Raw genomic sequence first — 27,767 nt, forward strand, 5'->3', positions numbered from 1 at the left:
CACTTAACACCAGGTGGGCTGATAGCACGTCCACCAACCTAGGCAATAAAAAAAAACATATATAAATATTAGGTCCTTACCTACGTATGAAATTGGCGTTTTGTACGGGAGGAATATAAAGCCAAATTTATTTTGTTAAATATATTTAATTAATCAAAGTACGTACCAAACAAACGTTTGGTTGTTATCTATGCAATTTTGCCATTTCATAGATAGTTCATTGATCCCTTTACTAAAAAAAACATGGGAGCGAGAATCAATAAACTCTTTGAGGGCGGTTTGAACTGCCGAATCAGAGTTGAATTTTTTTCCTTGTAAGGAGTTGTCAAAATTCCGGAATAAATAGTACTCTGTTGGAGCAAGGTCCGGGGAGTGCGGTGGATATCGCACACATTCCAATTGTAGATCTTCTCATTTAGTGGTTGTTTGTTGTGCAGTGTGTGTGTGTGTGTGTGGTCTTGCTTTGTCGTGAAGCAGCAGTGGCCTAGAGCGATTGACCAGTCTCTGTTGTTTAGCAGCAAATTCTTCCTTCGTGGTTTGCAGTTGCTGACAATAGATATCTGCCCTAATCGTTTGGCCAGATTTTAGAAAGCTGTAGGAACGACACCGGCGCTAGTCCACCAAACACTCACAAGTAACTTTTCTGAGTCAATTTTCGTTTAGAGCAGGATTTGGCTGGGTCCCCAGGGTTCAGCCATTGCGACGAGCGCTTCCGATTATCGTACAGTATCCACTTTTCATCACAAGCAATGATTCGATTTAAAATCCCTTCATTATAGTGTCGGTTAAGCAAAGTAACAAAGCACTTCACATTCACTCAATTCATGAGGTACCCATCGTTCAAGTTTTTTTACTTTCCCGATTTGCTTCAAGTGGATTAATACAGTTTTATCACTTACCCCGAAGCCTGCAGCTATCTCTGAAGTGTTTCGTGATGGATCCGCTTCCACAATAACCTTTAATTCTTCATTTTCCACTTTGGTCTCCGGCCGCCCACGGGATTGGTTATGAAGGTCGAAATTTCAGCAAGCGAACTGGTTCATCACCCGAATGTTTGTCCGACGTGGGAATCCAACAGACGGGGCCGCTAACTACCGCTAAGTCAAACGATCTCCGTGTTTAATATGTACGAGCTAACATTATCAGTGCGTGGCGGTGCTGCGGTAGCATCATACAACACCAGATATTTGACAGATGCCTGAATCTCACTAACGATACGATTTTATATATAAGTTCCGAACCACAGCACTCGGAGCATCCGTCGCGGTGGTGCAGCGAGCAGGGTCGCCCGGCTGGTGGGAGGCGGCAAACCATAAACCTCAGGTTTGAGTCGTAAATAAACAGAGTAAATGAAAGTATAGGCTAAAGTATCTGAATAAAGCTAATAATGACGTAATTTGTGTACAACAAAGGAAAAACATGTATGAACATATTCATAATTAGCAATTAATTTTCATTAAAAATTATGATTAATAAAAAACCTAAGAAAAATCATTAGCATCGTATGGGTTTCAGGGGTCAATTAACCAGCGACGATGTGTCCGCGGTCTCAAGTGGAGGAGGAGTGCTCGATCGAACCCTCACACTCCACTGACTCGTAGTGGAGACGTCGCCGCGTCGTCTCGGAGCTCATTCGATTGAACTCACTAACTGAATACGATGCGAGGTTCAGGGTAGCTTTCAGAGCCTACGAGTATCTTACGTTCTCTACGGTGACCAAAGGCTTTCAAGAATTAGAGCCTGTTGGATAGGCATTTAACCATATTTACAAGTTCCTACGCATCTGAAAGTAATGTCTTAGATAATTCTACCTGTCTATGAAAGGAGGAGAGTTTTATCTCAGCGCCATAAAAAGTTTCTTAAGCAAGTGTTAGGAGTTTGATTTCAAAATTATGTAGAGCTATAATATGCATCCTACCGCCACTAAAACACGTTATTCACATAGCTCCGTCCAAGGCCTCACGAGGAGCTGCGGCTGGAGGGGCAGCCCTGGGACACGGCCCCGTGGTACCAGACATGCCGCGTCTTCGTCGGTGTAAGCTCGGATCTGTTCCGCCTGCGCTGCCGAGCTCATGTGATCAAGATGTGAGGACCGAAGAGCACGCCGATGCTCAGTCCACTTTTATCGTCATGATAACCGCCTTATCGTTGCCGCCGCGCTGACTACTACCCAAATTCTGATCACGCAGGAGCAAGTCACCGTCATCGCCTTAGACATGTCCTTACGGATCCATCCGATCCAATAAGTCTTGCATTAGATACCTTCAGCTCTAACACTAGGAACACTAGACTGAGGAACCCCGGTAACCGTACTCGTCGAACTCGACAAAGTGGTCAAGTCGAAACTGGAAAGGCTTCCGGGCCACTAGTAATCTTTCAATCATTAAAAAAACAAAAAACTCCACTTTTATACAAATTGAGACTTGGGCCAACTATTATTAGGCTTTTTTTTATTGCTTAGATGGATGGACGAGCTCACAGCCCACCTGGTGTTAAGTGGTTACTGGAGCTCATAGACATCTACAACGTAAATGTGCCACCCACCTCGAGATATAAGTTCTAAGGTCTCAGTATAGTTACAACGGTTACCCCACCCTTCGAACCGAAACACATTACTGCTTCACGGCGGAAATAGGCGAGGTGGTGGTACTTACCCGTGCGGACTCCCAAGAGGTCCTACCACCAGTGATTACGCAAATATAATTTTGCGGGTTTGGTTTTTATTACACGATGTTATTCCTTCACCGTGGAAATCAATCGTGAACATTTGTTGAGTACGTATTTCATTAGAAAAATTGGTACCCGCCTGAGATTCGAACACCGGTGCATCGCTCAACACGAATGCACCGGACGTCTTATCCGTTAGGCCATGACGACTTCAGAGGCTTGACTTGGGCTTGACTATTATTAGGCTGGATAATAATAATGTTACGCGCTGGGGCTCGGGATAAATAAAAATTCTGCCGAAGTATAAATTAAAACTGTATTAACACTTAGAAAATTTAAAGAGCACTTTAAGATTCTCCATTCGCTTCTTCCGCTTCGCTTCAGGTGATCCGTTCGCTGTTTGGCTTCGTTTAGCTCCGATTACTTAAGCTTCGTGCCGTATCTACAACGCCTTTATAGTCGACCACTAAGTCCCTAAATTTATCGAGAACATTCTGGGCAAGTCGAATAGCTTCGATGTGTGTTTCCGCTATCTGACACATAGATGGCGTTGTACTTCCCGAGCGTTTTCGACGTTACTAGTACTTTTGATATTCGTTTCGGCTATTCGGCGATAGATGGCGTTACTCTTGCCGGCGCAACAATAGTAGCATGATAATAGTATATGATAACGTAAACTAAACTATAAATTAAATTAATTATTGTCAACAGTGGAGTTTGCGCCCATATGTACCTACGTAGATTAGCGAAGTACACTCGCACAATACAAATTGTTGCTACGTAGTGTTTTCCTGTACATACGAGATAAACGTGCTATTACTCGTTATAAACTTGACGTCCTATTGATTAACTAGATAACCTCCGTGACTGCGGCGGGCCCGCGGACACTTCCGAACTCCATTGATTGTTTGTCTCTTTACTTATATTTTCCCAAATGACAAATAGGTAGCGAATAGGTATATTACATATTTCTGATACATACATCACTTGGTAAGTATTTAGATCAATGATACCTATAATTAATAGTTATTCCCAGCAGCCGGCATGGCGGCAGTGCATCACGCGCGCGGTGCAAGTACTATTTGCAAACGCTGGAAATATAACATAAAATTGTTTTCCTGCCGTTCAAATATTTTAATATCGAATCATATTTATATTTATGAGCTCAGAATCTATTCCTCTTTCATATTATAACATTCAACTCGATGCAAGGAAAACATTTCAAAACTCATATCTGTATCTATATTAATTTATTTATTTTTATTGCCCTTGTAGGCAGACGAGCTTACGGCCCACCTGATGGTGAGTGGTTACCGTCGCCCATGGACTTCAGCAATGCCAGGGGCAGAGCCAAGCCGCTGCCTACCGCTAAATAATTTAACACACATATCTACATTTAAAATCCTATATTTCTATAGCACCTGTAGTCCATGTCACCCGGATTATATTAACGATTCGATTCAGTCCTTCTCATTCATGATCAGGTAAAGAGAAAATATGAACAGCATTTCGTCTACGTGGTGCAGGAGATTCGGAAGATAATTGTTTTGGAGCAATGACAAAGGAAAGATCTTCCACCGAGCGGGAGATACAGCTCAGGATACCGACGCGACGGTCCGAACTTATCTTGAAAATGTCGTTACCGAGTTGCAGGCATCTGTCAAATATCTTGTGTTGTCTGACAGCTGCCGAGTGCCGGCATGTACTCGTATGTATTAGGGAACCTGTGACAGTCTACACGAGGGGCTAATGAATAATGAAGCAGAGAACACTGACAGCTCGTGTGGGTCGGCAGAACCGCTCGATGCCGATGGTCGGTTTTCGCATTTGTCGAAATCCCTCCCCAGACTGTCCATAGCCCACCACCAAAAGCAACTATGTGTTTAAATATATTATACCCCATGACACAGATCCAATGGAAACATCTTTTTTTTCTCCACCTTATTCCACTAGGTGTGGTCGGCACAGAAAATTTTCTCTTCCATTTTTCTTCTACCAGCCGTCATCTCAACACTCACTCCTCTCTCTCTCATATCGTCATTCACACATTCCATCCATGTCTTCTTCGGTCGACCTTTTCCCCCTCTACCTTGCACTACCATTTCCATACATCTCCTAGTCACTCTCATTCTCTCTACGCATCACACGTCCATACAACGCTAACCGTCCGCTCTTTATTTTTTTGATTACCGGGGCTACTTTCACACTTCTTCTGATATACCATTATTTATTTTGTCCATTCATGTCACTCCACACATCCATCTCAACATTCGCATCTCTGCCGCATGCATTCCTCTCTCATGCTTGACTTTCGTCGCCCAACATTCAGATCCATAGAGCACGACCGGTCTAACGATCGTTTTGTAAATTTTTCCCTTGAGCTGAAGAGGCATTCTACGATCGCATGCTGTTGCAGAGATCTGTCGCCATTTCACCCAAACAGCGTTTATTCGGTTTGTTACAGTGGGAATGTTTCTAGGCTGAGGTTGAGTTGAACTTCACTGTGATTATGACGATTATACATTATACATATTATTATTCATATGTAAACGAGTATAAAGATATTAAATAATTTACGAACCCAGAGGTCTCTGCAGGCTTTGAAAGATCATTTGTAGGAAACCTACCCATAATAGAGCCGTCATTCAACTTTCAAAATACATCTCTGAGCACGTTCAAGTTTTTTAAAGTGTTTTGGAAGACCCGCCCCATGCTACTATGCAGTACCTACTGAACGACTAAATGACAGAGTGCTAGTGCATACGAGATATCATCTATATATTAATACGTGAAGCAAAAACTTTGTATCCCTTTTTACGAAACTTGCGCGGACGGAGGAGTATGAAATTTTCCACACTTATAGAGAATATAGAGAAGAAGTGCACAATGCTAATATTTTTTTAAAATAATGCATAAAAGATACATTAAATCAATAAAGAAAACATTACACACACTACATACCATGTATTTGACGCACACACGCATGCATACTATTTATTGTCAAGCTTTTGTTCTTGACGTCTGTTGTCAAATTGAGAATAGATTAAATATTGTTTGTCTTTGTTAATACTTTTTATAGTGTAGTCTTGGCGAAATTTGTGATTATAGAAGTATAAAATACAATCATAATGGTGTACAAACTTACAATTCCAATTAATTATAGTTGAATTTCGACTACTGTGGGACCACTAGTACCTATAGATATACGAGTGTGAGTACGTTCTTGTCAGTAACATGACGAAGACTTTTAAAAATGTAAGTTAGTTTGCGTAATCTGGACGACAGAACGTCAATATGGAAAAGAAAGAATAATAGGTAATCCTGTCCTGGCAAGGGAGGGGCAACAGCAGGCAGTTTGTCCAAGAGCGTTGGAGCAAGCAAGTGGGCTATAAGCGAAAAAGGCGAAGATGATATTTAGCCAAGAGTAGTCAGGGAAAAAGTGTCTAGTTTTGTTAACGTTCAGGGTCAGTAGACAGCCAGCCAGTTCCGGAGTTTAGTGAAGGGAGTTTCTAGTTCGAATTAAAACAACTGTCTTGTCCAAGTGTTGGTTTAATACTACTTTATTATTACAAATTACATGACTTATAATATATGTACTACACTACATTAGGAGACATTGAGTAAAACTAAATGCTCACTCCCAGAAACTACCCTGAAATGCGAGAGCAGTATCGTCGGCGTAGACCTGTCTGTGATATTTAGCTGACACGGATCATTTATTTAGATTAAAGATAGGGTAGGGCCAAGAATATTGCCCTGTGACACTCCATATGCTATGACTCCTGATAAAAAAAAGCTGTTTGCCTCTCAATCCGACGGCTTCAAGCTCAGTTATGAGAGATGATGCCAGTCGAAGGTTTTATTTAGTTCATTCCAAGAATATACCAATTACTTTGTCTTTTTTGTCGAGTTTTGTGACAATTTCATTAGTTAGGTTTAGAACTGCATCGCTGGTCGCTATACCAGAGTAGACGCCATATTGCGAGGAGGAGAGAAGCTGGTAGTAAGACAGTGTAATAAGCATTATAATAATACGCGGCCTCGGGTGACGGGTGACGGTGTCTACGGCTAGGGCTTAAAGAGAGACACTTCCCCAATATGGCGTATTAAAAATGTCCGTTTTCCTAATAAACTATGCCATTCTCGATGAAGTCGTGCACGGACCCAACAACCGACGCCGATCAAAGACTTTATATGATGCAAGAGGAGACACAGGAGGGGCGCGCCTCCTTGAACCCAAGACCCCTGTGTCCCCGGGGTACTGTTGGCACGAAGCGACACTTCATATTGTAGTCTTATAATAATATCAACATGTATGACGAATACTGGCAATTATAAAGAAACGATAAGCTAATAATAATGAGCTGATGATGAAAATATTTACTTGTATTCGTTTAGTGAGTCGGATTTTTTATCTGCGATGAAGGGTTTTCCCAAATAGTTGTGTAATTTAAAACACAAATATTTATTTTTACAATTTCTTTCTACACGTGCAGCCTATGCGTTAAGTATACCAAGAAATCATACAGCACCCTGCGTGTCCAGTATAATAACGCTTTCAGAGCGCTGATGTGGCTGCCGCGTCACTGCGGTGCGTCGGGGATGTTTGCGGATGCGCGAATAGATAGCTTCGCAGCAATCATTCGCAAAAGAATTGCTTCCCTGATTCGCCGCGTGCTGGTCAGTCGCAACAGCTACCTACGGCTCACCAATGGATCTGGACTGCCCAATAATGCAACACGTGTGCATGTTGAGCATTATTTGATTTTTTGTTTTAATTATTATTATTGTTGATTTTGTTTTAGGCCGAGATTGTAGTTATTGTTTTTATTTTATTCTAGTATAAATGAAATGTTAATGAGTGTAATACATAGGCGGCACTGAAAATTTCGGGAATTAACGAAGTGACACAACATTACTATTTAAAAATGTATTTATTGCTTTTCGAAGTATTCTCCGCGAAATTTGACACATTTTTCCATACGATGGAACCAATCATTGAAGCAACCATTCCATTCGGAAGTTGGGGTCTCCAAAATGGCCGTTTTGTAGGCGTCCACAGCTTCTTCAGGTGATGAAAATCTCTGTCCACGCAATTTATTCTTTATTTTAGGGAAAGTATAGAAATCATTAGGGCTTAGGTCGGGGCTGTACGGCGGATGGTCTAATAATTCTATGTTTTCTTGCTCTAAAAACTCTTTTGTTCTGTGCGCGGTGTGAGAACTCGCATTGTCGTGATGGAGGATGATGCGGCGGTTGCAGTTCTCTTTACGGAGTTCAGAAACGACCTGTGGCAAACAAATGCTAGTATACCATATTGCATTAACCGTTCTTTGTCCCTCAAGTGGCATAGTCGTAACATGGCCAGTTTTGGAGACAAACGTGGCCACCATTTTTTTTGCAACACTCCGTGAACGAACAATTTTTGTTGGCTTTAACTCATTTTCGAACACCCAAACTCGTGACTGGTTTTTTGTTTCGGGTTCGTACGCGTATATCCAGGATTCGTCACCTGATACAATGTTGTATACAGCATTTTGAGGATCCTGTGTGGAATCTTTCGAGAGTTCTGACGCACCAAGTAACGCGAGCCGCTTTTTGCTCTTCACAGAGCGAATGCGGTATCCATCGGGAAAACAACTTTTTTACACCTAATTGTTCATGCAAGATTATTTGTATTTGACTCATGCCAATGTCTAAAGTTGCCTGAATTTCGCGGTATATCACATGTCGATCGTCCTCAATCAGCTTACGCACAGCATCAACGTTTTCTTGGGTGACTGCAGTTTTTGGACGACCTTGACGGGGATCATCACTGAGCTTGACACGTCCACGTTGAAACTCAGCAAACCAGCGATAAATTGTGGTTTTGGATGGGGCTTCATCACCAAATGCAGAAATCATCCGGTCAACACACTGTTTTTGTGTTTACCCACTTCGAAAGTCATAATAAATCATCGCTCTTGAATTTTCTCGAGTCAATTCTATTTTCTCAACGACTAAACAAGTTTGACAAAACCTCGTGACAAGACCGAGAATCTTTTTTCAAATAATTAAATGGTATTCGATTTTTAAAACCAAGGAGTTTTCAATTAAAAAGATTTTAATATGACAGGAACAGTGGAAATATTCCATTCCCGATACTTTTAGTGCAGCCCTCGTATGGATGCAAAATCTGATGTAAATGAAATAAATAAATAAAAAAAATAAAAAAATAACAGCGTAAGTAAATAGTTACATGTACCGAGTACTTTAAAACGATTTTACTTATTTGAATGAAGGCGTATGGACGCACACGCGGGGGCGCACCGCGACCCGCTCACGTTGTTCTCACCGCCTCAGCTCAATGTGGCCGCAATAACACTCGCGAGCGGCCGTTACTGCGCTCTTATAGAATGAATTTCGGGGTGACATACAAAAGTGCGCGACATTTCATAGCACCGCGAGGAGGTGGCTGGCTCGTTGCTGTGCTGTGCGTTTTGGTGCGCGGCGCGGAGGGCGGCGGCCCTCGCTGCGTGCTGCCCGCCCTCTGCGCTCCCGTGGGGCCGGTGGTGAAGCTACCAGACACGGACAGAGCAACGTTCAGTGTAAGCGGTAAGTACCCGTGCCGCGCTGGCCCCACAGATACGTGTGGTCGGGCTTTATCATCATGAACAACCGCACCCTTCCTGTCGATCAATTCCTGCCGTTGATTCTGTCTCTTGCTACTATTGCTAGTAGGCTCATCGACTACTGGTCGACTACTACAGATATCATTGCAAATGTTCAATCTTTTTTTTTAAATGTTGGGTTTTTTATTGCTTTTTAATAGGGGATCGCAAATGAGTACACGATTTATTCAGATCAGTTTGAGAAGTCTCTGTGGCACCCAAGAACTAAGCTTCATTGGACATTCCGTTTTGTGGTGTGCCTCTAACTCTTCAGCCATGTTGTAACTGGGAGCAGTACCTACATACATCGATCTTGCTACACTTTTCAAACCTCTTGAACTTAAAACGCTGGCGCAAGTTTTTGCTGCTCTCACCAACACTGCCATGAGTAGGTAAATACTTCATGAATTTCTTTCTCGACTTGTGACGCATTTTCCTATTTTTTTATAATAAAATTTCAAAATCAACTTTCTTCGTTAGATTGAAAATAAATATGAAAACAATGAGTAGAGGGAGTGCTCTGGGGAATGTTAAAGATGATACCATCATCTCGTTTTTACCATCGTACCGCCCGCCACCGGAGTAGAGTTCATCCATACTACCTGGAGCCACTACGTTCATCCACAGTGCTTTTCCAGAGATATTTTTGCCACGTACCATCCGGCTTTGGAATGAGCTCCCCTCCACGGTGTTTCCCGAGCGCTGTGACATGTCCTTCTTCAAAGGAGGCTTGTGGAGAGTATTAAGCGGTAGGCAGCGGCTTAGATCTGCCTCCAGCATTGCTGCAGTTCACGAGCGACAGTAACCACTCACCATCAGGTGGGCCGTATTCTCGTCTGCCTACAAAGGCAATAAAAATGAATAAATAAATAAACTTACTTTTAAATTATAATAATACGAAAAAGCTTTTACACGATCTAATAACATTTTGTCACAAATTGAAAAATCCTCCTTTTTAAATATTTGTGGTGAACCTGAGCTTTTGTCCGCAAAGCAATAGAAACTTACCTGTTCTACTGGTGGTAGCACCTCTTTTGAGTCTGCACGGGTAGGTACCACCACCCTCCCTATTTCTGCCGTGAAGCAGTAATACGTTTCGGTTTAAAGGGTGGGGCAGCTGCTGCTGGGCAGGGATCTGAGGCCTTAGGACTCATATCTCAAGGTGGGTGGCGGCATTTAGGTTGTAGCTGTCAACGGGGTCCGTAAACTACTTAACACCAAGTGGGCTGTGAGCCCGTCAAATCATCCATGCAATTAAAAAAAAAAACCTAGTATATACTCAGGTGCGCAAAAATGTGCGCGTTTTTTCCGATTTCATGCAACTGAAAAAAATATGAATACGAATTGTTTAATCTATATATTAATACGTGAAGCAAAAACTTTGTATCCCTTTTTACGAAAATTGCGCGGACGGAGGAGTATGAAATTTTCCACGCTTATAGAGAATTTAGAGAAGAAGTGCACAATGCTAATAATTTTTTAAAATAATGCATAAAAGATACATTAAATCAATAAAGAAAACATTACACACACTACATACCATGTATTTGACGCACACACGCATGCATACTATTTATTGTCAAACTTTTGTTCTTGACGTCTGAGGTCAAATTGAGAATAGATTAAATATTGTTTGTCTTTATTTAAAAAAAATTTATAGTTGAGCCTTGGCGAAATTTGTGAATATAGAAGTTTAAAATACAATCATAATAGTGTACAAACTAACAGTTCCAATTAATTATAGTCGAATTTCGACTACTGCGGGACCTCTAGTAAAATATAATTTTAGTTTATTCCCGACGTATCGCCAGAAGCATCTGTTGATGCCGCAGTTGATACCGTATGTTATTACTAAGTTTATTGCATGCATATTTTCCAAATATCGATAGAAAATATCATCTATGGTTCTCGATCGAGTTGTTGGAATGTTCGGTTCATTATTCATCCTTAAATTTAATTATTCTTGTAAAAAATCGACAAGTGGTTGCGACTCAGGGAATGCGAAATTAATATTAAAATCACCACCGAAAGAATTAAAGGTAGCGCGTGATCTCCACTGTTAATGATAGCAATAACGACCTACCGCGCTCCACGGTCGACTGGTTCCGAAGACGAACTGTCCATTTTCTCACTCTCACTCTTCCTAAATTCTATCTTTTCTCTCTAGCCGTAACGAATCTGTCGCGATTTAAAGGGGAATGCCCACTCTCCATAGTGCTAGTGCCCAAGATGGACTTCAAATATTACTATAAAAATGGACTGATTCAAATTCTTAAATGTATTGGATATCTAAAAAATATATTGAAATTGACGACACTATTATAAAAAATATAATAAAAATAAAAATTCGTTTTGAGGTTAAATTTCTATATAAATAAGTGTCGGATTGTGAGATACTCCAAGAACTTTTCTTTTCTTAGTGTTTAAGATGTTCCTAATGTATCTTTATCCAATTGTAATTATTAGGGTATAAAAAACACACACATACTTCTTTAAATATCTATGTTTTCTTCATCTTCATACACAATCAGTAAATCATCTAAAAATAGCACAGGAGAGCATATACACGGTTTTAAATCTCGGTCAGGTTAAAATCACAATTCACACAATGTTTTTCAGTCGTAGTATGAAACGTTATTGATAAAAGTAAAATACATCCATTTTGAACGCAAGCACAAGCAGCAAGCGAAGTGTCAGTCAGTGAGATTTTTTTTATTTATTTACGGCCAATGGTTACAAGACCTTATAGCCTATCTTAAAGTCAGTGAGATTAAATTCAGTGTTGTGAGTATAAAGAAAAATAATTACATGAAAGTTATACATCGATTATTTTTTTAAATAACCGATAATTAATTAATTTTTTTTTTTTTTTTTACGAGTACACATTATTTTTATATTTTTTATGTTTTTGTTTTAGTTGTACATATTTAAATAACAATACTGGTAACGTTTTTTTTTAATTGTTTAAATGGGTGGACGAGCTCACAGCAACCCTGGTGTTAAGTGGTTACTGGAGCCCACAGACATCTACAACATAAATGCGCCATCCACCTTGAGATATAAGTTCTAGGGTCTCAAGTATAGTTACAAGTTAAAGTCCAATGGGTATGTCTTTGATGTTAATTTATGTGCTTATAATCGATTAAAATCGATTGATTAATGATAATACTTAAAATGATTTATTTATATACTTAAAATGTTTACTTAATAGGTACGTAAAAGGTTTCGATGCTGGCAATATTTTTCCCGCCAAAATCAAAAACCTTGTTTTTTCAATAGAGTTACTTTTTTTAAACTACTTATTGTAAACTGTAGTGGCGCTTATTTGGAAGAAAGTAAATGCATATTTATTTATGACAAATTTAATGCACTAAGTATTTTTTCTTTAATCTATTGTCCGCTCTGGGCCTGAAATGGGCATTCCCCTTTACTCTCAATGCGCTTAAAGAAGTTTAATATAAAAAAATGTCATGGATAAATGGTAAAATTAGGTAATTTCGTTTTTGTTCTATATACATAATTCAGTAATTATAATATAATGTATGTTGTGTGCTAAGGTCGGTCCAGGTTGAGCGTTTTGCTAGCTTTGGGAATATCATCTCGCAGTCACCAAGCATCTAATATCGATACATTAAGCACATGCAAACACTGCAGTCTGTCTCATGCTTCCCCTACGTTTCCAGGGCTGCAAGTGGTCATCGAGTTCTCGGAGGCTCAGTTCGTGAAGCTGGAGTGTCCCGAGGGAGTGACGCTGGCTAGTGCGGGGATGCCGTCGTTCGTTGGTGGCGCGCGCGTCCCGAGCGTGCGGGTGCGCGGCTGCGGCGTCGGAGCGGGCTCGCTGCTGGACGGTCTCGCCGCCCTCAATGTCACGGTGCTCGACCGTCTCTCCCTCGAAGATCCGCCGCTCAGCTCTCTGTCCGCGCGGCACCTGCGCGGCCTCCAGCACCTCGCCGGCCTCGACCTGGACGGGACCGGAGCACCGCATCTGCAGCTCGAGACCGGCGCCCTGCTCTCTTTAGTGCAACTGAAAGTTTTGCGGATAATAAACGTGAATCTGTCTTCAGATGATGTAGTCCATTTCCCTCGTCAAATAGAAATATTAAAATTAATAAATGTCGGAATGACACACTATGACTTGAATCACTTCAGTCACTTAATGCATGTTCGAATTCACGCCGAGCATGCGATCTCCATGAATGCGCGACGCTTGGTGGAGCTTCGGACGGTCATCTTGAATGGGTATGAGACGAACTTCCCGCCGGAATCCAGACCGTCCTCCCTGCAGGAGTTGCAGTTGTTCTCGTGGAAAGATTCGAAGTCGTGGTCTGGCTGCTCTAATATAACTACGCTGCAGTTGCACGGGGTCCAGCTGTCGGAGCTGGCGTTGCCCGAGGGCTGGGTGTCCCGGTGCCGTCAGCTCCGTACGCTGAAGGTCGCGGAATTGTCCTTAACGCTGCCCTTAGGATTACTCAGAGACGTGACCTTTCTCAATTTACTGAGTATGAGGAACTGTGCCTTGCGGCTCTTACCAGAAGATTTATTCAGAGATACATTGAATTTGACAATTGTGGACTTTGAAAATAACCTAATTGAAAGCTTGCCTAGGTAAGAAGACTGTTATATGCGTTCGATAATTTAGGTGATATTGTTCGTAATGATAAAAAAGTCATCGTGGCCTAAATGATAAGAAGCCCGGTATATTATTTTGGCTTTCGTCGAAAAATCCAAGCACTGCTTAGTTATACTCCCTTTTAGGTATTACTACAATTTCACATAATCTTCGCTTTACTTAAAATGCATAAATTGCCTAATCCGCTACACTTTCAGAAATCGTCCTGGTTCTGCCTTCAAATTATAATAATAGTTGTTTGTAGCTCCGCTCAATCGGTGACAAAATCCGCCATTTTTTTTGTGCGGTCGCGGTCGCCTAGCGTGCGTATCACGTGAACAGAAGTTATGAAACTATAAGTCATGAATTATTCTACAAGTTAATAGTCTGACTATTTTAATAATAATATTTACATAAATGATAGGTATGAGGATTGGATCTAGTTAAATAAATATATTGTAATCATACTTCGAAAGAGTTTGTTATTAATTTTACGTCTCTTTTTAAATAAAATGATCCTAACAGTTTCATGACTATAGTGTAGAATGGAATCAGCAACTCATTTACAATAATGTTTTCAATTCAATTCAAATCAAATGATTTATTTGCTAGAGGCATGTGACATATATGACGGTATTATAAAATTCCAGCTTGTTCTTACTTGAATCATAAATTTACATTGAAAATAGTGTAAAAAAATATATATTTTATTTTTAAAAAAGCGTGAGGTGCATTTTTTTTTTATTGCTTACTTGGGTGGACGAGCTCACAGCCCACCTGATGTTAAGTGGTTCGCCTGCGGGATTCGAACACCGGTGCATCGCTAGATACGAATGCACCGGACGTCTTATCATTCAGGCGACGACGACGTGCATGGTGTTATTAGTTATAAATATTTTTCTGACAGATATGAGTAGAAGAATTATTATTTCAATAATATCTTAAAAAGCACCCCACGCTTTTTTTAAAATAAAATATATTTTTTTTTTACTATTTTCAATTTAAAGTTATTAAAATTTATTTTCTTCCACACAAAAAAGTCTGGAACGGTTAAATCGGGCGATCTTGCGGGCCAGTGCAAATCGCCAAAACGAGAGATGAGGTGACCCGGGAACGCCGCCTTCAGAATATCGGTTGTGGCTCGCGCAGTGTGTGCCCTTGCTCCGTCCTGTTGGAACCACATGTCCACCAGTCCTAATTGGCCCTATAGCACGCACCGTTCATTGTTGTCGTTTGACCAGCGGCGTTCTCGAACAAAAAAATAGACACGATTAGAACGCAGAAGCGTTCTTGGGAAGTGTACAGCTTCAGATAGATCAGATCAGTAAATAGATTTGACATTGGCAGCCTTTTGCAAAAATAAGAGCATCTTCCAATAGGAAAATTTCTTTTGGCCCATCTTGTATAAAACAAAGTCGCTTTCTCTGTCCCTATATCCCTATGTATGCATAAATCTTTAAAACTACGCAACGGATTTTGATGCGGTTTTTTTAAATAGATAGAGTGATTGAGGAGGAAGATTTATATGTATAATAACATTCATTAAATAGTGGAGAAATAAATAATAAATTAAAGTTTCCGAAGCGAAGCGAGGGCGGGTCGCTAGTATAAAATAAATATAGAATTAACTGAAGATTACTAACATATCAATGTATAATATAATATTCATAAGTTATAGTCATAAAGAATTTAATTACATTCATAATCCATTAAAATCATAAAATAATAGATCTAATCATCAATGTCATAATAAAATTTCCTTAAAAAAAATCTAAAACATTGTTTTTGAATTGTCGATCCTTTTTGACCTTGAAAATATCAGATAAACGATTATAAATTTTAATGGCCATACAATAAACATTTTTCTAATAAACCGTCAATCTCTGATTTAGTACTTGAAGAGTGTGTTTAAATTTAGGATTTCTTACGTTTTCAAATAAATTAAATTATTTTGTACAAAAACACATATCTCAAACAAACATATATAAAGATGGAAGAGGAAAACTATCATTATTGATAATTTACTTTATTTAAGCTCGTTCATTTAAATGACGTTATTAATAAATATAATGTTTCTAACAATTCGCATCGAGCGACGCCACCACGATGTCGCGATGTCGGTGCTCGGATCCCGCAGGCAGGTACCAATTGTTCTACCTTAACAAATGTTCACGAATAAGTTCTACGACGGAGGACGATCGTGTAACAACAATCAATCAAATTCGTCAAATCATATTTAGTGTAATCACTGCTGGTGGTCGCACCGCTTGATACGGCCGCACCGGCCGTTGTTCTTCAGGTCTCGACCACTTTAATAAACCCAAAAAAAACTCTCCAAGTTTCTATTATAGTAAGCAGTTAGATACAAAAAGGTTATAAAATAGGTGAGGGTAACGGATAGGACGTCGCCGCGAAACGACGCGCAATATACGAGGACTGAGAACTTACTTCATTCTTCAAGCGTAGAATAGTAGATATCGCTTATCTTCAAAATACCAGATGGACTGGTGGAAAAGTACGCAGAAGCGGAGGGGGTTACAAACTAATGTACGTAGGCGCCAGGCATGGAAGAAATGATGTACCAATCGCTGTCAAGGCCGAACACCTAGATAGCACCCTAGAGGTAACTCGAATTGACGACAAGTTGTTGTTCTCCAGGCGGGTTGTAGCAGAGCAGAAATAGACAACTTTTGGACAACTTTGGACGACCATCAACATTTTTTTTTTTTTTTTTTTTTTTTTTTTTTCCTACCTAAGCTGATAGCCCTAGCGGCTATTTCAGAGGCTGAGAGTTAATTTACTCGTCGAGCCCTTCGTCGCAAGCGACGGGTTCGACGAGAACGGTGACCGGTGCTTGAAGTACCTAAAAGCACCGTTAGTGGATCAGGAGGATCCGAGATGACGTGTTTAGGGCGACGTCGACTGCTTTCCATTCTGTCCGCAGGATCGGGAATGTAGTTACCGGCGGCCACGATGAGAGGGTTCTCGTGTCGTGCCGCTTTATCGAAGTGGCGCATGGACGCCGACTGCAGATACTTACTGATGGACTCTAAGTCCAGGTCGTCATGGAGGTCGACGTTCCTGACGAACCACGGGGCTCCGACGGCTATCCTGCAAAAACGGGATTGAATAATTTGAAAGGATTTTAAGTGTATGCGGGCCGCGTGAGCGAACACTACACTTGCATAGGTCATGACGGGGCGTATGCAAGTTTTGTAGAGTGTCACCTTATTTCTAAGGGACATTTTACTTCGCCTACATATCATCGGGTAGAGACGTCCTAGGATGAAGGCGGCACGATCGCGTACCGTCTTGATGTGGGGGCGGAATGTCATCCTACTGTCGAGGGTGACGCCTAAATATTTGGCCTTCGGGGCCCACGGTATGGGCTGGTCGTACATCGTGATTGGGCGAACGGCGGGGGCGGGGGTGTTGACGCGCCTAGTCGGGAGAGGGATGCTCAGCGTGGTGTTCGGAGGGCGACCCCTTTTGAAGAGCACCGCTGTGCTTTTCGTGGGGTTAATGTCGATGCGCCACTTCCGGAACCACTGTCCCATGGTGGTAGCTGCGGTCTGAAGTCGTCGATGAAGCAACGCCTTCTTCCTACACGAGTAGTAGATGGCGGTGTCATCGGCGAAGAGCGCCAGATGGGTCTCCGGAGACCGGGGTATATCGTTAATATACAAACTGAATAGTAACGGGGAGAGGGCGGAGCCTTGCGGGACTCCGGCTGTGACGTGACCATCAACAACAAATACCTTCAAAGGAGGCATTACTGTTGGGCGGTGACTCAAATGGTCACATAGGGACTCAAGCTAATATATAAGCTCAACTAATATATAAGCTTTTAAAAGAGTGCACGGAGGTCATGGACTTAGTACTATAAACTTCGATCAACAATAGTAACTAGATAAAGGGATACGTACAAAATTAAAGCAAAAACTGTCCGCGTGAATATATACTTATATAGCTACATTCGTTTACTAACAAACGGAGAAAAAAGTTTTGAAACACTTTTACGTTCAAACTAATAACAACTATGGCACCTAGTAATAAAGTCACAAATCTCCAAAACATTATCTAATACTTACGATCATTCGTCACATAAAACGAGCAAAGCAATAAATTACTCCTGTCACTTACCAATAAAAAGACATATTTTAAACAACTTTTAATGTTAAATCAATCTTAACTAGCAACAAATAAAGTAACTTTTTCCTTAATTGCTCTGAGAACTAACATCGTTTTGCTTTATTTATTTTTGCTTCTTGAAATGCCGATTTGTATTTACTACAGGAGGTAAGGGAGTCGCGCTTAACACTAAAATAATTTATTAATGAATTAAAGTAAAAGTTTAGTTGTTTACTTTTTATGTTTTGGAAATGTATGTTTGTTAGTATCTATACATTACTTATTATTTTATTAGCGTTACGTTTTTGTGTAATATATATTTTTAAGTTTTCGCGACCAGTGCACATAATAAAACAACGTTTAAACGGTTTCAAGCGTGGTATTTTTATTACAATGTTTCGGCCACGTTTCAGTAGCCGTGAGCACGGAAGGCAAAGATGTCCAGTGTCAATAAGCGAAGATCTTAGCTGGCTTATAAAAGTCATCTCTTGTTTCTCTGGCGACAATCGAGATCCATTCTGCACACGTGATTGCTAGGAAAGCTAAAATAAAAATGGAAAGCTAAGTATCTAATGAGAGTCTAACAAACAGACACAAAAGCAGCATTAACCAATTTTAACCAACTAATTTTGAAGTGCTGCTAACAAATTTTAAAAAATTATTACCACACAAATCTACTCCATGCATTTACTGTTCTGTTAAGCAAAAGTTTGTCCATGTGTTGGCCGAGCCTTGGCCAACATTTGTAGCGGTGGTTAAAAATCGGTAATTTTGTTCAAAATTTAATATTATTTATAAGTTTAAAGCTTACAATATAGTTTATACTTCATGTACTTACCGAAAGTAAGATATTCCGGCCGTTAAATTGCTTTTTCGGGCCTTATTTTTGCAACTTTTGAATACACACTGCGGTATTGTGAGACGGGTTGACATTGGCTGTGTTTGAAGTGAACTAAACAAAATAAGAGCTCACATTTCAAGTGCGCTGTTATTTGACGAGACGGATTTTATGCACTGACCCGAAACTAGTTACTATTGTTGATCGAAGACTATAAACGAAGAGGGAGGGGGGGTTATGCCTTCAATATCTGCTGCATTTGATATTTGTAAAAAAAGGGAAGGGTTCTTCTCTCAAAGTTACAAATGGAATGGGCTGGCCATGGCTGGGAGATACGGTGACACTCCGTGGACAATTAACACCACAAAATGCAAAGGACCGCATGGCGGAAGAAATAGCCCGGTGGCAGAACGAGATTGTATCCAAAGCAGGAAGAGACTGGATGACCACTGCTAAAGATTAGGGAAAAATGGAATTCTTTGGAGGAGGCTTTTGCCCTGAGGGTGTTCACTTCAGATGCTATTTAGTAATATAATTCATTTCATTCTCCTGCCCTTCTCCCAGTCCCCTGGAGTCGGCGCAACATGCTTTCTCCCTCTATACTCCTCTGTCATATACCATTTAGTTCGCTCACTCCCCTCTTACACATATCGTGTTTCACGCAATCCATCCATTTCTTCCTAGGTATACCGCTTCCTCTAGTAATATCATTATTAAATACCAAATGAATTAAATTCTATCTAATTATTGTGGAATGAAATAAAGCTATTTTCTTTCATTTTATTGTGTTAATATACTACATGAGCGTGAATAGCGCTGCTGCGAATTGTCAATTTGATGATATTGATGGGACAATGTCTTTTGTTTCAGGAATTTATTCAGCAAAATCACATCTCTGAAGAAATTAAATTTATCGAACAACAAGTTGAAGGTCGAAGCCGTCGGTGCGCTGGGTACACTGGTCTCCCTCCAGGTGCTGAGCTTGTCAGACAACCCGACTCTCATGGACCTCTGCCCCGGCAACTCCAACGCACACGTCGGCTCCGGTGAGCCTCATTCCTTTTCTCGTAATATACTTTCATCATGAAAGCGGTGAGTATGTTGAGTCGCTCCAACTCTCAGCTGAACTGAAAGTCAAACTTTCTGAGGCACATGATTGTATCTCTAATTTACAGTTAGAGATAATAAATCTAAAAGCCCAAAAAACACAGAGCCTGTACTCGGAACTGATCGAGAGTGAACCAGCTTCGGGAACAGTGATCGCCACTTCTCAGTGTGACATACCTACAATAGATTTGACTGGTGGTGACTCCGATAGTACACATTCCTCTCGATTAGTTCTTAGTAAGAAAAAGTATAAGAGATATTCTAAGTTAAATAAGTTTATAAATAAAACGGAGCAACTATTAAAACCTAGAGAATCTATTAATTATATAAAAACTATATGCAAAGACCGAAAAGCACTGCGCACAAAACTAAATAGTTCACTTGAAGAATTACAACATGTTCATCACAATCATGAGTTAGAAATAGAAAAGTTAACCTCACAAATAAATTCAATGAAAACAGATTTGGACAGTGTAACTAAAAATTATGAATATGCTCAAAAAGACATATGTGAACATGTATCGGTGATCCCATGGGAGATGGCACCACAGCGACCCATGTATACACAGTCCAGCCTGCTTGCGATCATGCTCAGGATACTGTTGGAGCTGGCCCTCACTCTGCTTACCAGAGATGCACACCTCTTACGCATGGTAGCGTAAAAACAATCTATGTACGCGTCTGCAAACATTCCTGATGCGCTACAAAAGCGGGGCAGCACCACCAGCACCCTAAACGCGTTATTATATTAATGAATCTCAAAAGAAAAAAAAAGCAATATACTTGGAATGCTTAGCTATCAAAGAAGCTGTGAGATACTGGCAACACTGGTTGATAGGTAAATCGTTCACAGTTTATTCAGACCACAAACCACTAGAAAACATGAATTTGAAATCTAGAACAGACGAAGAGTTAGGGGATTTAACATATTACCTATCGCAATATGAGTTTCAACTAAAATATGCTCCAGGAAAGAAAAACTTGGAAGCAGATTGTCTAAGCAGGAATCCAGTATTAGAATCGGACAAAAATACAGATGAACTGTTAAAAGTTGCGAACATCTTGTGTTAAATTGCAAGATATTTTAATAGATCAAAATAAAAATGAAGAAATAAGAATAAATTAATTGAAAAACACCAAGTATACTTAAGAAAGGTCAGAAATAAAGAAAAAAATATTATTTCAGAAGAATTTAGTATCAAACTCCTAAAAGAAGTAGGTACATAAAAATTTTTGCCACATCGGAATAAGTCAAATGCAGAAGACAATAAGTCCACACTATACGGCCAAAAATTTGATGAACAATATTAAGAAAATTAGTAGAAGCTGTGAAACTTGTATAAAAAATAAATCAAGAAGTCATCATAAATTTGGTTTTATGTCTCATCTAGGCCCAGCTAAAAAGCCATTTGAAATAATCTCTATAGACACCATTGGAGGTTTTGGAAGCTCAAGATCGTCAAAGAAATATCTACACTTGTTAGTGAATCACTTTACAAGATATGTTAAGTTAATTAATTATATTAATGGGTAAAGAACTTGAAATTGATTTGTTCCTAGATTATAATAAAGTCAATGTTCTATGTGTAACTGAACAGTGGCTTAAAAAATATGAATTAAATTGTAATTTTAAAAATCACCAGGTTGTGAATTCCTTCTGCAGAGAGAATGCTATACGAGGTGGCTCACTGATCATTGTTAATAAAGATTATAAATGTAAGGAACGTAGAGACATTGTGAGCCTCTCTGTGGAACGGATTATTGAAATGGCATGTGTAGAGCTTGAGCGATTCATTGTTGTAAGTGTGTACAGGCCCCCGAATTCGTTATAATATGATTCTTTGAAAATATAATGGAAGATGTTTTATTAAAGCTTTTTGTTTCTAATAAACATATTTTTATCTGTGATGATTTTAATATAAATTTACTAGAAAATACAAATGCTACTATTAGATTTAGAACATTGTTAAAATAATATTACCTTAGCAATTTATTTTCAGAGCCCACAAGAATAACTAGCACATCGGCAACCTATATAGATAATATTTTCACAAATGTAAAACCTTTACATAAATACATTATTAATCATTTAAGTTCAGACCACAGTGGACAATTCTTATCTTTTAAAATTAAATCTGTTTCAGATGTTAATAGTTCAAGAAAGCTACCGTTTGTTCCTATTAATATTAGACGTTTGGAGAAGCTTAGAGGTAAAGTTTTGGCAAAAATTTCGAATGTTTGTTATAGTGAAGATCCTAATGTTCATTACATGGATTTATTTAATGTCATTAATTCTGAATTTAGTGCCATCTTTACTTCTAAAACTCTGATCTTACATAATAAAAGATCATTCAATGAATGGGCGACTGTTGGAATTTACAAAAGTAGGCAGAGATTATATGACCTTTATCATGAAAAATCATATAATCATCTTAAGTAATTTCATGAGTATGTGTCTAAATATTCCAAGCTGTTTAAAAAAGTCTGTACATTGGCCAAGTCATTGCACTTAGGCAATCTTATAAAAAATGCACCTGATAAAATTAAAATGACTTGGAATATCATTAATAGGGAGACTGGGAATGTTAGAAACAGCAATGCTGAATTAACTTTAAAAATCAATGATAGAATAATAACTTCTCATCAAGAAGTGGCTAGTGCCTTTGACTACTACTTGCTGATATTCCAGCTTCTACTACAAAATCTTTAATTTCATCTCCTACTGTCGCCGAATCATTACTGCAAGATCATGTTGATAAATGCAGTGTTAAGTTTAAGTTCACAAATATTGATATAAAGGACATAATTGATAATTTCAAGCTCATTAATATTAAGAAAACAGGTGATTTATGGGGAATTTCAATTAAGGTTATAAAATCCATTATTGATATAATCGCACCTTACCTTGCTACAATATTTAATGACTGTATTGATTGTGGTGTGTTTCCTGATCTAATGAAATATAGTAAAATAATACCTCTGTTTAAATCTGGTAGTACTTTTGACCCCTGTAATAAGGCCCATTTCAGCACTACCTACATAGAGTAAAATTTTTGAAAAAAATATTTTGTAACAACTTTTGAACCATTTCAATTCCAATAACCTGCTTCATAACAAACAATATGGATTCACTAGAGGTCGTTCAACTATTGATGCAGGTGTAGATCTTATTAAAAATATATTGGCTTGGGAAGAGTCGCATAATACCCTTGGAGTATTCTGCGACTTATCTAAAGCTTTTGATTGTGTTGAGCATAATACATTGTTGAGGAAATTACACCATTATGGTATTAGGGGCGTTTCATTAGAACTTATTAAATTTTATTTATCCGGAAGAATCCAAAAGGTAGACGTTAAAGGAAATAGATCTTCCGGTGTTTTACTTAATATGGGTGTTCCTCAGGGTTACATATTGGGTCCCTTCCTATTTCTTGTGTAAATCAATGATTTACCAAAGTTTATTGAAACCCGTCAGGAGGTAGTATTATTCGCTGACGATACATCCTTATTTTTTAAAATTAAACGACAATTGGAAGATTATGACGATGTGAATGATGCTATCTCGCGCGTGGTACATTGGTTTAGTGTTAATAATCTGTTATTAAATAACAAAATAAACAAAATGTATAAAATTTACCACACCTAATGTTAGACAAGTAGACACTAATATTACTGTAAGTGGAGAGACACTGGAACTTGTGGGTTCGACAGTTTTTCTTGGTATAACAGTTGATTCCAAGCTGCAGTGGGGTCCTCATATATGCAACTTTTAGCGAGTAGACTTAGTTCGGCAGCGTTTGCGGTAATAAAAATACGAACGTATACTAATGAAGATATGGCACGTCTGGTTTATTTTAGTAAATGATTTTGAATTTGAATTTGAATTTGAATTTGAATTAGCTTTTACATCACTCTCGTCCCTCGCAGGCACTTCCCCGCTAAAAGCGCTGACGGAGTTGGATGAGCTGAGACTGGGTCACACGGGTGTGTCTCACGTGTGCAGCGACTGGCGGACCTCCATGAAGCAACTCAGTCTTCTCGATCTCTCCTACACAAACATCACCTCCCTGTCGGTGAGTGTCCATCCTGGTACTACGGCTGAAGGTCGCTCGCTCGGTTCTCCACTGTAACAGTCAACTATTCAATTGTTACAGTACCTGGATTTCCACTACGAGCGCTCTGGATCCAAAAAGCTGACCGTGAACTTCAACGGCACGCCCGTCAGCGAGCTCACCGTCGACGCGGGGAACTACAAGTCTGTGATCGCCGACCTGGCATCTGCATCGGTCAGTCCCACGCTTGGTTTTGTGCACATCAGTATAGGAAGTTGGCGCCGGGCAATCATTCACTTGCAATCATTTTATTGTTATGTTCAGGTCAAGATAATATTGAGAGCAACTTTACCGTGCGACTGCTTGGACTACTGGACGGCACTGGCGTTCGGGAACCTCAGCACTCAAGCACAAGATTCCGTGGAGCTCCTGTGTAGGGAGGAGGAGCGTGGTTCACTAGCGGACGCGTTGGAACGGGAATCTCTGGAGTGTGCGGAATCGAGCCTGTGTGAGGACCAGGAAGGCTGCACCTGTTCCGTACGCCCTGACCTCTCGCATGGTGTGGTGGCGACCGCGTCATGTGAGGGCGCGGGTCTGGACGAAATGCCATCGCGTCTGAAGTTCAAAGAGGCTCCCGCGTGGCGCTTAATGCTCGCCCACAACCACATCCAGACCGTTCGGTTTCAGGATCTGCCCGACACGATATTGGTGAGTACTGGTCGACTCTAATTATTAATTTAATGGGACCCGATTTCACATCGTAGCTCGTGTTGTTGTGACAAGCTTCTCAGATTAACTTTCTTATTGCTATTTGTGATCTCGACTCGTCCCTGCCACTCTGGAACGTAGACAGCAGTGAAGCGTAGCTCGGTCGAGGCTTGTCTCTGTGCTCTGTGCTCTTTCTTGATAAACCGACTTTAAGAAGTATACACATGTCTTACTGTTGACAAAGCACCGAAACGGATCATATCTTGAAATGGAGTAATGAAAGCTGCGGCTCCAAGTACATGTAAGATGAACTCTGATAAATCAGTATTTCCTTTTGACAGGAGTTGGACCTGAGAAACAACTCTCTGCATAGATTGGACGGCCCGACTGCTTCGAAGTTATCAACTGTCCCTCTGTGGATCGCCAACAATTCGCTGGACTGCACATGTCACGGGTACGACTTGGTGACGAACCTCGAACTGTGTGTGCTCGACATGGAGCAAGCGACGTGTGACGACGGGACCCCTCTAATTGAAGCACAGATCAACGATCCCACTGAATGCAGTTCGTTTGTAACGGTCACCGTCTCTTTGATCAGCGCGCTGGCTTTGTTGGCAGTGATGGTCGCAGTTACAGCCGGCTGCGGGATGCGACCCGAGATGCGGCTGAGAGTTAAGGTGCTGCTGCTGCGACTGGGCTGGCTGCCACGGCGGCCGGAGCCGGACGACGGGCGTCGGTTCGATGCGTTCGTATCGTACGCGCACGAGGACGAGGCGGTGGTGGAAGAGCTCGTGAAGCGGCTTGAGGTGGGGCACGGCTACCGGCTGTGCCTGCACTACCGCGACTGGCCGCCGGGCGAGTGGATCCACGTGCAGATCGCGGCCTCGGTGCAAGCGGCGCGCCGCACCCTCATCGTAGTCTCGCGGCACTTCCTGCGCTCCAAGTGGGCGCGCCAAGAGTTCCGCCAGGCACACGCGGCCGCGCTGCGTGACGTCACACCGCGCCTCGTGCTGCTGTTCCTCGAGCCGCCGCACCGCTTGCCTCTCGACGCCGAGCTGCGCTCCTACATTAGGATCAACACCTACCTGCTCTGGACCGACCCCTGGTTCTGGCACAAACTAAAGCTAGCCCTGCCGCCCCCGCGCCTGCTCCCCACCCCGTTCGAGGATGTCTCCGTTAATAAGGCGGAGAGCTCCCCTCTACAAGTAGCGCCACGCCCGCAGAGTGCGTGACGGGGTTTGACTGCTTGTTGGAACACTACTTTATTCTAGTACAGTCTTTCTATATCCGGGGAATTTGTTAAAAGCCGTCGCTGGCAACCGCAGTGGCAGCAGGGGAGACCACTGATCTCAATAATGTGAGCTCCAGAGACAAGCGACAAACAGACAGGCAACACGGGCATAAAGCAGCTGCAACGAGCCGGCCGCGCGCAGTGTCGTTGGCGGGCCAGCAGCAGCTGTCTGTAGTACTCTTGGCGCTCTCCGGGCTCTATGTTTAATGTATATAAGGTATAATGACTTGAATGTCCTTCAGTGACCGCAGTAACTTTGAGGTTCTTTCAATTCAATATTTAACGTTGAAGTTTGTCTGGAGCGGCGCGCTTCTATGACGGAGCTCACTCTGCTATTAATCTTGGTGTAATCTGGTTCGAACTCGTTCAAGTGAAGTTTGTGTGTTGTTCATATCACTTCTTGTATAGGCAATGTCGTTATTAGAGAAGCCAAGTGAGCTAGCGGCCACCCGAGGCGGGGCCGGGACGAGGATCGCCCGTGTCCTGTGTGCCGAGTGCGAGTTTTTAACTTCTCGATCTCGTAAAAGTTAACTCAAAGGACAATGCCCAAAAGTGGGCCAACTTTATGTCAAAACTATTTGTACTTGAAAAATTAAGCCTTATTTTTTCACGTTGTTTAGTTTATATATCAACATTTATTTCAACCTGGCATTGTTTTACAAAAAAAAAAAAAACTTATTTGATAACATCCCAAAACTGAGTGCCATAGTTTTTAAATTCGCCATTAGGCAAAGGGCTTAGCCCAGAAAGCCTTATAGTAAACCTTTATGCTGCCAAACGAAAGAGTTGTCTGTGACTTGAACAACAAATTAAAAAAAATAGCTGATGGTTATAATTCACAGACTTTTTAGTTTATTTTTGTTCAATTCAATATTTATATATTGTAATAATAATTATTACATACTTATAACCATGAATTATTTAATATTTTTAGATATTATTGATTCCATTAGTAAAAAACTCAATGGCCTACCATTACTCTATTCTTATTACATACTAGCGACCCGCCCTCGCTTCGCTTCGGAAACATTAAAACACACATGAAACCAAAAAAAAAATATAAAAAAAAATAAAAAAAAAGTAGCCTATGTTCATCAGGGACAATGTCGGCTTCTAATGGAAAAATAATTTTACAAATCGGTCCAGTAGTTTCGGAGCCTATTCGAAACAAACAAACAAACAAATCTTTCCTCTTTATAATATTAGTATAGATGATCAGAGAGTTTTGGGAGCAACCCGAGTGAAGTGTCACTTGAAGTTTTATTTTAATGTTTTTTTTAATAGTTTATTGTGATGTATAATATATAAATTGGGTGTTGTTTTGTGTATTAAACGTCAATAATCGTTGTTCACGATTATTGAGGCATTGGAATAAAACTGTGGCTAACATAGCAGTGACTGCTTTTTTTTTTTCAAGATAAAAGGTCTGCGGAAATTCACGCTCACTCAATGTGCTATTCATCGAGTTGACGTCAAAACTCCCAAAAAGCAATAAAAAGAGATACACCAGCTATTTATTGAAAAAAAGATATATATAACTACGACAGACTAGGCTGTATAGGTTACGCTCTTTGCCTGCTTATTGGCGAATTTAAAAACAACAACAACAATATCGTTGCCGGCTACCGGATTTTCATTTCATTTTATTATTATTAATAATTTAATAATAATAAAATTGTACGAGTCATGTATCGTACAGGGCCAGCGCGCACAT

At 40.5% G+C, this 27,767-nt stretch overlaps 1 protein-coding gene and 1 long non-coding RNA gene across 3 annotated transcripts; one reads left to right on the plus strand and one right to left on the minus strand.

The window, feature by feature from the left end:
• Positions 1-9,028: 9,028 nt before the first annotated feature.
• Positions 9,029-27,444, plus strand: LOC101736405 (protein toll). 2 transcript variants are annotated; one of them, XM_062671987.1, is made up of 7 exons: positions 9,029-9,261; positions 13,001-13,922; positions 19,766-19,941; positions 23,930-24,075; positions 24,157-24,288; positions 24,379-24,762; positions 25,104-27,444. In XM_062671987.1, the coding sequence occupies exons 1-7, from the start codon at positions 9,063-9,065 to the stop codon at positions 25,992-25,994; spliced, it is 2,850 nt and encodes a 949-aa protein (XP_062527971.1). In that variant the 5' UTR covers positions 9,029-9,062; the 3' UTR covers positions 25,995-27,444. The 2 variants fall into 2 exon arrangements, with proteins under 2 accessions (XP_062527971.1, XP_062527972.1); XM_062671988.1 differs by lacking the exon at positions 9,029-9,261 and adding an exon at positions 9,976-10,136.
• LOC134200063 (uncharacterized) lies at positions 18,417-19,770 on the minus strand. Its single transcript, XR_009974802.1, has 2 exons — positions 18,896-19,770; positions 18,417-18,599 (listed from the first exon to the last, which is right to left on the minus strand). It is a non-coding gene; the product is annotated as an uncharacterized LOC134200063 (long non-coding RNA).
• Positions 27,445-27,767: the final 323 nt, after the last annotated feature.

This window comes from Bombyx mori, chromosome 14, assembly GCF_030269925.1.
Source record: "Bombyx mori chromosome 14, ASM3026992v2".
In the NCBI taxonomy this organism is placed as follows: Eukaryota; Metazoa; Arthropoda; class Insecta; order Lepidoptera; family Bombycidae; genus Bombyx; species Bombyx mori.